This window comes from Schistocerca serialis, chromosome 4 (assembly GCF_023864345.2).
Source record: "Schistocerca serialis cubense isolate TAMUIC-IGC-003099 chromosome 4, iqSchSeri2.2, whole genome shotgun sequence".
Classification (NCBI taxonomy): Eukaryota; Metazoa; Arthropoda; class Insecta; order Orthoptera; family Acrididae; genus Schistocerca; species Schistocerca serialis.
Genome location: NC_064641.1, coordinates 244,527,488 through 244,539,498, shown reverse-complemented (window position 1 = coordinate 244,539,498; position 12,011 = coordinate 244,527,488). Strand labels below are relative to the sequence as shown.

Genomic DNA, 12,011 nt, shown 5'->3' with positions numbered 1-12,011 from the left:
AGCAAGATCACAGATGGAGTTAGGTCATGCAGAACCTTAAGCAAGATTAAGGTGGAAGGGTAAGTAAATGGTATCAGGAGTACAAGGGCATTTTGTTTCATAGGACACATGAAAAATCTGATCAATAGTGTGTGTGTGTGTGTGTGTGTGTGTGTGTGTGTGTGTGTGTGTGTGTGTGTCCTGAAGATTATATCGACGAATTTATAAGACACATACATGAAGTATGGGGACATTATTGAGAAGGCAAATGTACTGAAAAAATTGCACCACTTTGTTATTTTCCAAATTTGAGAAGACAGGTCCTACAGGTATTAAGAAAGTGTGCAGTATGTCAAAAATCAAAACAGTCAAATGTGTCAAGATATACTGAGCTACACCCAATACTCATAAAAAACCCTCTAGATATGGTATCTGTGGACATAGCTGGCCCATATCCAAGAAGTAGAGGAGGAGTAAAATATCTAGTAGCGCTATACAACATTTTTTTGAAACATGTCAAAATAAGCCATTAAAAATGCAACAGCCACAAACATCAAGAAAAGAACTGAGGGGAAACTATTTGAGAAGAGTAGGTAAACCAAAGGTACTACTAACTGATAATGCTTCATATTTTGTTGGGCAAAAATGGAAACAACTTATGACCTCACAGGGCATAAAGCATATATTAGTAAACACCATATGAACACACCAGATGGGTAGAATAGGTAACTCCTTTCATGCAAGTTGTCAATAATGTTCCCCCATCTTCAACAGGTTTCACACCTAATGAATTGATGTTCCAGACAAAGCAAACAAATGAGTGGGCTTCGCCCATACCAAAGGTACCCACTACAGAAATGACACTACAAGATAAAATCAAAAAAAGCCATAGTTACTCTAGAAAACAGGGCCGAGTATAGAAAGAAAATTTATAACAAGAAACTTAAACGTGTTACACAATTCTCTGAAGGGTAACGAGTCCTCTTACGGACGCACCCTAAATTGACAAAAATTGGTAAACTGAATAAGGCGTGGCAATTACCCTATTCAGGACCATATGTAATTTCTAAAATACCATACCCAGGGATGTACAGATTAACCTATGAGAAAACAGGAAGAGACAAGGGTCTCTACCCTCACAAGGATATAAAAGCCTTTATAAAATAACGAAGTGTGGTAAGAATTTTTTTTTAATCACAAGACTATTGTATATAGTGTACATAATTCAAAGTATAATTTTCTTCTGGAATGTATTTTAAGACAAAGAAATGTGTATAGGCATAAGTGATTCTTTTGATTTGTAAACGTAGGCAGAAAATTAACAGCAATGAGAAGTAAAACACCGCTTCATGCGAATCGAAATTATAAACAAAATTAGCTTATGGCTCAGTGATCCGCACTCAACAATACGCGCTGATGTCAGTAGCAGGAGAGGAGACACTGACCTGTACGCATGCGCGACAGACTGGCTCAAGGCGCAAACAAATTAGAAACGCAATGTACATTTAACCTAAATACAAGGTACACAAAATACTATGCAAATACATCTACTGTTTAAGAACTACGGAACCGATTGCTATATTTGCACAGAGATTTAATTAAATACTAAGCTATATACAACATATTTCCAACCAAAAGTAACCATTATATATACACAGACACACACACACTAGACTTGTAAGCTACGAACTAACAACAAAATACCATGAGAAATGTCAGATAATTTTCTTTGCAGAGTGACCAGTGCATCGTCACGGCACAGAAGAAGAATTACATCGAGAGTAGCAGGTACCAAATGAAGAAACGGGCTGCACCTTGAGTAAACAATTTAGTTATAAGGATATTTACAGTAAAGGTCATAAGGCAAATGAAAAAATGAACTACGCATCATCGCAGTATGTTTCCGTGACAATTGTCACTACCTATTCACTGCAGAGTACACATAATCATTTAAGTAGGAGATCTTACAAAACCCAGTTAACTTTTAATGACAATTCCAGGTATTTAAGAAAGACAAGCCTACGATGGTGAAAACATTAGATTTCACACTAAGCTACATGCAAATTGAAGTATACAGTATTAAAACATGAAGAGATAACATGATACGTTGTCAATGATTTATTTCAGTGAACCAAGGTTCCTTAGCAACTAGTTCATGACTGTACGAGTAACATTTCCTCATAATCCTTGAACCAGTACATGAGTATTTCCTTTCTCCCCTCCCTAACAAAGGAGGCGGCGCCAAGTGTAGTTAGGCCAGGAATGCACGATGTTTTGGTCCTATTTCCAATGTTCTTTTCTCTCCCTCCTCTAACTACGAAAGAAATGAGCTCCCGTAAGTGATAAAAGCCTATCAATGAAATGAAGCAGAAATGTATCACATGCTTGTATTGCGTTATAAAAATGTGATATGTAACTAATTTGTATATTTAATGTGATCAAAAATGAGTTGAAACAAACTGTAGTTAAAGAAAAATTTTATCACGTTGTAAAACTTAAGAAATTTATGTTTGCAATATGACAAATGAATGGAATGTCAGCCATAGGTATATGGAAGAGGATGTAGATGAAGATGAAATGGGAGATACAATATTGCGTGAAGAGTTTGACAGAGCACTGAAAGACCTGAGTCGAAACAAGGCCCCGGGAGTAGACAACATTCCATTAGAACTACTGACGGCCTTGGGAGAGCCAGTCCTGACAAAACTCTACCATCTGGTGAGCAAGATGTATGAGACAGGCAGAATACCCTCAGACTTCAAGAAGAATATAATAATTCCAATCCCAAAGAAAGCAGGTGTTGACAGATGTGAAAATTACGGAACTATAACTTTAATAAGTCACGGCTGCAAAATACTAATGCAAATTCTTTACAGACGAATGGAAAAACTGGTAGAAGCCAACCTCAGAGAAGATCAGTTTGGATTCCGCAGAAATGTTGGAACATGTGAGGCAATACTGACCCTACGACTTATCTTAGAAAATAGATTAAGGAAAGGCAAACCTACATTTCTAGCATTTGTGGACTTAGAGAAAGCTTTTGATAATGTTGACTGGAATACTCTCATTCAAATTCTAAAGGTGGCAGGGGTAAAATACCGGGAGCAAAAGGCTATTTACAATTTGTGCAGAAACCAGATGGCAATTATAAGAGTCGAGGGACATGAAAGGGAAGCAGCGGTTGGGAAGGGAGTGAGACAGGGTTGTAGCCTGTCCCCAATGTTATTTAATCTGTATATTGAGCAAGCAATAAAGGAAACAAAAGAAAAATTCAGAATAGGTATTAAAGAAATAAAAACGTTAATGACATGGTAATTCTGTCAGAGGCAGCAAAGGACTTGGAAGAGCAGTTGAGTGGAATGGACAGTGTCTTGAAAGGAGGATATAAGATGAACATCAACAAAAGCAAAACGAGGATAATGGAATGTAGTCGAATTAAGTCGGGTGATGCTGAGGGAATTAGATTAGGAAATGAGACACTTAAAGTAGTAAAGGAGTTTTGCTATTTGGGGAGCAAAGTAACTGATGATGGTCGAAGTAGAGTGGATATAAAATGTAGACCGGCTATGGCAAGGAAAGCGTTTCTGAAGAAGAGAAATTTGTTAACATCGAGTATAGATTTAAGTGTTAGGAAGTTGTTTCTGAAAGTATTGGTATGGAGTGTAGCCATGTATGGAAGTGAAACATGGACGATAAATAGTTTGGACAAGAAGAGAATAGAAGCTTTCGAAATGTGGTGCTACAGAAGAATGCTGAAGATTAGATGGGTAGATCACATAACTAATGAAGAGGTATTGAATAGAATTGGGGAGAAGAGGAGTTTGTGGCACACCTTGACAAGAAGAAAGGACCGGTTGGTAGGACATGTTCTGAGGCATCAAGGGATCACAAATTTAGCATTGGAGGGCAGCGTGGAGGGTAAAAAGCGTAGAGGGAGACCAAGAGATGAATACACTAAGCAGATTCAGAAGGATGTAGGTTGCAGTAAGTACGGGGAGATGAAGAATCTTGCACAGGATAGAGTAGGATGGAGAGCTGCATCAAACCAGTCTCAGGACTGAAGACAACAACAACAACAACAAGGTATATTGTTGTAAAGAGTTGTATGAATTTTCATTGAAAACCAAACTAAATGAAGTCATGAACTTCAAGGACAAGCAATTTATACAATGTGTTAGACGACTATATATGTCTTTCAACAAGTGCATGTTCAAGTGTGGTGACATGAACATGCATGTGCAACGAAACGAGTATCGTGGCTCACAACACTTGCTACATGGACAAGTGAACTATAGCTGTTCAAGCAGGTACTTACCTAATCAAAAATGTTCAAATGTGTGTGAAGTCTTATGGGACTTAACAGATAAGGTCATCAGTCCCTAAGCTTACACACTACTTAACCTAAATTATCCTAAGGACAAAAACACACACACACACACACACACACACACACACACACACACACACACACAAGAGAGGACTCGAACCTCTGCCGGGACCAGCCGCACAGTACATGACTGCAGCGCCTTAGACCGTGTACCTAATCGATGGATGCTTTTGGTCACGGTTCTCTCTGCTGAAAACGGGAATAAGATTGGTAGTAATGTTGCCCGGGCCATAAACATAAAGATCTTCTGCCACAACATTGGATTTTTAACAATAAGCACACACTCACTGCACCCAGCATAAAAACAAACGCCACCACAATTCTTCGATACGTGGCACTTAGGTGAAAGTGTGACAATCAACGTGACATAAACACCAAGAAAACGAGTGCACGCACGTGCAACGGTAGCATATAGCATGTTGACCGTTAGCAACTAGTTCTTGCCACCAAATAGACCCGTGCGCAAGTGCGAAACACAGCAGCAAGAATGAAGCAAACTGGACATTATTGTTAACACACAAAATTTAGATTTGTAATGGACTCACATATTATGTATGTACATAATATTTTAATTTGTTGCACATAGGATAAACTGACATATCTATTCTATAAAATAAAATAAGAGAAGCCGACAATATAGGTCATTGAGCCCTATTGGCAAATTTAAACGAACAACAACACTGTACGTCTCCATGACATGTCAACATACAGTGTGGGGGCAATTGTACAGGAACATAATGAAATACCCCCCAGGATGCCGCTAATTTAATATTTATTTAACAGCAAAGCAAAAATTAAATACTGATCGAACAGACACATTAGCAGAGACATTAACTAGGAAGGCACCGACAAATGAAGAAATTTTTTCACATTCATTTTTTGATGTACTGTATTTTGTTTTTAGTAGTGGAGGACAGTCGAAGTTTTTCTCGTAAGAGAATGACGTGCATTTTGTAAAGCAAAAAGTACTGCAGTCTAAGTGTCATATTTGACCAGTATAAGCATTTGTATTTATGGAAGTATGTGAAGTGATTTATTTGTAATTACGGCCGGCGCCAGTACCCACAGAGTCGTTTAGCTGCCTGCATCTTCAAATATTTCAGCGAAGTCCGAGTGTCAAAGGAGATTAAGTTAAAAATAGACAACTTTTGCAGAAGCATTTATAATATATATATTCACATATGCAATTCAATTTATTATTTCTATTATATATATAATAGAGGGAAATATTCTACGTGGGAAAAATATATCTAAAAACACAGATGTTGTGACTTACCGAACGAAAGTGCTGGCAGGTCGATAGACACACAAACAAACACAAACATACACACGATATTCAAGCTTTCGCAACAAACTGTTGCCTCATCAGGAAAGAGGGAAGGAGAGGGAAAGACGAAAAGATGTGGGTTTTAAGGGAGAGGGTAAGGAGTCATTCCAATCCCGGGAGTGGAAAGACTTACCTTAGGGAGAAAAAAGGACAGGTATACACTCGCGCACACACACAAATATCCATCCGCACATACACAGGCACAAGCAGACATTTGTGTCTGCAGACACAAGCAGACATTTGTGTCTGCAGACACAAGCAGACATTTGTGTCTGCAGACACAAGCAGACATTTGTGTCTGCAGACACAAGCAGACATTTGTGTCTGCAGACACAAGCAGACATTTGTGTCTGCAGACACAAGCAGACATTTGTGTCTGCTTGTGTCTGTGTATGTGCGGATGGATATGTGTGTGTGTGTGTGTGCGCGCGAGTGTATACCTGTCCTTTTTTCCCCCTAAGGTAAGTCTTTCCACTCCCGGGATTGGAATGACTCCTTACACTCTCCCTTAAAACCCACATCTTTTCGTCTTTCCCTCTCCTTCCCTCTTTCCTGATGAGGCAACAGTTTGTTGCAAAAGCTTGAATTTCGTGTCTATGTTTGTGTTTCTATTGACCTGCCAGCACTTTCGGTGGGTTATTACCACTGTTGCATTTCGAAATCATTTCTGTTGTCTTATTTTCTCTTTCTGTTTTTGCCAGTAGTTTCACTTGTTTTCACCTTCTCCTTTTTACCATAATCTACTATACTATTTTATCCCGCCTATATATATTCAGTAATACGTAACCCACTTCCAAACCATAATCAAAAACTTTTTTCTGCTTTCAACACTATCGCTGCTATAAAATCCACCATTTCTATTTCACAAACAGTTCATTTCACCTATTAAACAACCATTTAGGCTAGTTCTAATAACTTTCACTTTATTTCCATTTCCGTTTTTCCCACATCACTGATAATTTTTAGCCGCTTCCCACAGGTTTTAACGTCATTATTTCTTCGTCAGACAATTGTTAGCCTCATTTTCATAATCTGCCACCACAAAACCACTCCTTTTAATACATTTACACGCAGTTTTTTCGAAATTTTCCCGAATTTCACCGCCCTTTAACGTGTTTTGGCGTCAACACAACCTTTGTGCACATCGTTGTCTACCAACCCAAGTCCAACATAGCCCAGCTGTAACCAACACTTTTTCGCCTTTTTTCACACCAGATCTCCAGTTACTTTCCAGTTCACCTTTATCTATCCCCATATATTTTTATTTTCATTTTCATTTCAGCCTCAGGTTACACTTTCCACCTTCTAATACCATGTCACCCTCACAACACCCCCACAACGATCCCATTAAGTTTTATTTACATTTCCTCCGCAAACATGCCTTCGCCCTAGCCAGATTATGCTCCCATATTCTATTTTCTCAGGCTTGTCTGTCATTTGGCATTACCCCCAAAGGCCTCACACTTAAAGTTCCCATCTCTGGCTGCAACCCTTCTTTCCATCAGTCCCTATACCAGTTCCAAACTGAACAATCCATTGCCCTCACCCACCTAATCCTTCACCTACACATCAACTCAGCCAATGAACACACCCGTCAACTCCTATCCTTAATAAAAGTCCTCAATCTTTCCTCTCCCACATCCACACCGGCTGTTCAGAGCATCCTCCTACAGGCCAACCACAAATTAAAACAGCATGCCACCCTCCACCTCAAAAAACTATCCAATCTCCTGGTTTCCCATCTCCGTCCGGAAAGGCAACTCACTCACCCTTCACAACCTTTCCAGCAAACCTCAACCTCCTCTCATTGCACACAAACCCAGTCTCTCCCATCTGCTCAGCCTCCCACTTCCAGCTCCACTCCCTCCAAAACCTCAAAATTCCAATCAACACAATCCAGAACCACAACACCCTAATTCAGTAGTTAACCTTTCCTCCAAACCTCTCTCCCAATCCGAAACCTCTGTCCTATCCAAAGGCCTCACCTTCAGCCCCACTCCCAGATTCAACCAAACAGCCCTCGTCAAACATTTACTGTCCTACACTCGTACTCTCTGCTGGAAATATCACTTTGCCACAAAGAAAAATGATCCTAATCCTACTCCTAATGATCCAACTCCCCAAGACACTATCCAAATTGAACCCTGCCTGGAACAGTTCCGTCCTCCGTCACAGCGGGACCCACCTCCTTTTCCTCAAAATCGCCCTCTCCAAACCTTCCAGGAATTTCTGACTTCCAGCCTTGCCTCTCAATCTTTCTTAAAAAAACCTTAATCCTACTTCCAACATCACCACCTCTATAGCCCAGGCTATCCGTGATCTGAAGGCTGACCGATCCATCGTCATTCTTCCGGCGGACAAGGGTTCCACGACCGTGGCACTTGATCGTCGGGAGTATGTGGCTGAGGGACTGCGTCAGCTTTCAGACAACACCACATACAAAGTTTGCCAAGGTAATCCCATTCCTGATGTCCAGGTGGAGCTTCAAGGAATCCTCAGAACCTTAGGCCCCCTGCAAAACCTTCCACCTGACTCCATCAACCTCCTGACCCCACCGACAGCCCGCACCCCTACCTTCTACCTTCTTCCTAAAATTCACAAACCCAATCATCCCGGCCGCCCCATTGTAGCTGGTTACCAAGCCCCCACAGAACGTATCTCTGCCTACGTAGATCAACACCTTCAACCCATTACATGCAGTCTCCCATCCTTCATCAAAGACACCCACCACTTTCTCGAACGCCTGGAATCCTTACCCAATCTGTTACCCCCGGAAACCATCCTTGTAACCATTGATGCCACTTCCTTATACACAAATATTTCGCACGTCCAGGGCCTCGCTGCGATTGAGCACTTCCTTTCACGCCGATGACCTGCCACCCTACCTAAAACCTCTTTCCTCATTACCTTAGCCAGCTTCATCCTGACCCACAACTTCTTCACTTTTGAAGGCCAGACACACCAACAATTAAAGGGAACAGCCATGGGTACCAGGATGGCCCCCTCGTATGCCAACCTACTCATGGGTCGCTTAGAGGAAACCTTCTTGGTTACCCAGGCCTGCCAACCCAAAGTTTGGTACAGATTTATTGATGACATCTTCATGATCTGGACTCACAGTGAAGAAGAATTCCAGATTTTCCTCTCCAACCTCAACTCCTTTGGTTCCATCAGATTCACCTGGTCCTACTCCAAATCTCACGCCACTTTCCTTGACGTTGACCTCCATCTGTCCAATGGCCAGCTTCACACGTCCGTCCACATCAAACCCACCAACAAGCAACAGTACCTCCATTATGACAGCTGCCACCCATTCCACATCAAACGGTTCCTTATCTACAGCCTAGGTCTTCGTGAAAAAACGAATCTGCTCCAGTCCGGAATCCCTGAACCATTACACCAACAACCTGACAACAGCTTTCGCATCCCGCAACTACCCTCCCGACCTGGTACAGAAGCAAATAACCAGAGCCACTTCCTCATCCCCTCAAACCCAGAACCTCGCACAGAAGAACCACAAAAGTGCCCCACTTGTGACAGGATACTTTCCGGGACTGGACCAGACTCTGAATGTGGCTCTCCAGCAGGGATACGACTTCCTCAAATCCTGCCCTGAAATGAGATCCATCCTTCATGAAAACCTCCCCACTCCACCAAGAGTGTCCTTCCACCGTCCACCTAACCTTCGTAACCTGTTGGTTCATCCCTATGAAATCCCCAGACCACCTTCCCTACCCTCTGGCTCCTACCCTTGTAACTGCCCCCGGTGTAAAACCTGTCCCATGCACCCTCCCACCACCACCTACTCCAGTCCTGTAACCCAGAAGGAGTACACGATCAAAGGCAGAGCCACGTGTGAAAGCACCCATGCGATTTACCAACTGACCTGCTTACACTGTGACGCATTCTGTGTGGGTATGACCAGCAACAAACTGTCCATTCGCATGAATGGAGACAGGCCGACAGTGTTTGTTGGTAATGAAGATAACCCTGTAGCTAAACATGCCTTGGTGCACGGCCAGCACATCTTGGCACAGTGTTACACCGTCCGGGTTATCTGGATACTTCCCACTAACACCAGCCTGTCAGAACTCCGGAGATGGGAACTTGCTCTTCAATATATCCTCTCTTCCCGTTACCCACCAGGCCTCAATCTCCGCTAATTTCAAGTTGCCGCCACTCATACCTCACCTGTCATTCAACATCTTTGCCTTTGCACTTCCGCCTCGACTGACATCTCTGCCTAAACTCTTTGTCTTTGAATATGTCTGCTTGTGTGTGTGTGTGTGTGTGTGTGTGTGTGTGTGTGTGTGTGTGTGGGCGCGCGAGTGTATACCCTTTTTTCCCCCTAAGGTAAGTCTTTCCGCTCCCGGGATTGGGATGACTCCTTACCCTCTCCCTTAAAACCCACATCCTTTCGTCTTTCCCTCTCCTTCCCTCTTTCCTGACGAAGCAACCGTTGGTTGCGAAAGTTAGAATTGTGTGTGTATGTTTGTGTGTCTATCGACCTGCCAGTGCTTTCGTTTGGTAAGTCACATCATCTTTGTTTGTTTATATATATATATATATATATATATATATATATAATTACATTACAGTCACCAATCTGAAATGTTAAAGCCACACATTTCTTCATTCTGAAAGCACACCATACTCAAAAGGAAAAATGTTCAAATTAACTTTCTGATAGTCTTATAGATGGAATAGGTGCCTGCTTAACTTATTTGTCCATGCAATTTTGGGTGCCACAACAGTGTTTTAAGCTTACCTCTGATTTACAACTTTGTGTTCACATGTTCATAAATTGGCTCTCAGAAAGAATCAATTCAATGCAGATAACAAATAACAAAAAGAACAAAACAACAATTTTCATGCTGAAGAAACTGAGAAAGACTAAATGATGGCATCGAACAACATGTATGTAATATAATTGTCCTTAGTTTCAAAATTCACAGATATATAATGACAATATATGAACTAACACAATTGGGTACCGCTTTGGAGCAGTGCAGTTGCTGAAATTAATATGAAATTCTAGTATAAAAGGACTTTTAAATCTCATATGTGCTAATGCATTTTTTCTGTTTGCTCAGTTTCTTCATTTAATTCATACATAATTTTTAACAATAGTAAATGCATTAGGTAAAGGGACTAAAAACTTACGTTGAAAATGTGATGAAGAACTGTTGCAAATTCAGCTTTGGATACTGTGAGAAGGAGATCTGAATCCATAATGGTGGCCGAAAATCATACACATAAACATAGAAAGTAGTCAATGTAACATTATCCAAAGTGCCAAAATTATGTTCAGCCTTGTTGAAGCGATACCGATAGCTTGTACAATTATGATTGGTCAGTATTGGCTTTTCTACGTTGTTAGCTGAAATGAAAAAATTTTAAAAGCATTATAAACAATATAAAAATACACTACACTATTACTTAAAATTCAAATTACATCTAATAGACAAAGTCATGTTTACAGAAATTCCAACTCACTAACAGCAATGCCAAGGTGCAGCAAAGGTAGAGCTTTACAAAAGAGTATTTTCTACACAGGTAATAGAAGAAATGATACAAAATTGGAATTATCGAAAAGATTAGAGGAGGCAGTGTGTCACAGACAAGCACAATGAAAAGACCGCAAAACATTTAAGGTTTCAGACAGAAAGGTCCTTCTTCCAAAATGGAAAAAACACACACACTTACACGAGAACAGCTTGCATACTCCAAGGTGTCTCCAGCTGCTGTGACCCCAGCATGTTTTCCATTTCAGAATAATACTTTTTCTGCCCAAAAGCTTAAATGTTTAGTAGTATTTTCATTCCGTCTGTCTGTGACTGAATGCTTCTTCCGAATGGTGAGAAGCGATCTATCTTTTTCATATAGTTGTTATTCCAACTTAGACTTTCCATTGCTTGATTATAATATTGGAATTTTGAGAAGCATGAATTATGGGGGAACTGTTCCTCAGTTTGAATGAAGAAGTTTAAAAAAACAACATCAGTACATCTTATGTGAGTAAAATTTCCTTAAAGTAAAGTTCACAGTAAAACTGCCTTTACAAAAGTACTGCAAAAGCTTCTATAAGAATCTTTATAATGTGTCCAACTTACAGACTTCCTCTCACATATAAGACATGATGGCTCTTCACTGGTGCCACATGGCTAAGGGTGTTTGATTATGAAATAAACAAAGAAAGCTACAGTATTGTGCTTTGTGTTGAGAATTGTGTTGCTCAGTCAAAACATGTTTTGCTACAAAACATTGAACTTTCCTTCCTTCCAATATGATCAGCAAACTTCAGCCCATGGATCAAGC

At 40.7% G+C, this 12,011-nt stretch overlaps 1 protein-coding gene across 1 annotated transcript in view; it reads right to left on the bottom strand.

Moving 5' to 3' along the window:
• Nucleotides 1-12,011, bottom strand: part of LOC126473640 (attractin) — a 293,725-nt gene that overhangs the window by 40,712 nt on the left and 241,002 nt on the right. The window contains exon 19 of the mRNA XM_050100828.1: nt 10,857-11,073. Within this exon, the coding sequence (XP_049956785.1) occupies nt 10,857-11,073 (217 nt within the window). The remainder of the gene's footprint in view (nt 1-10,856; nt 11,074-12,011) is intronic.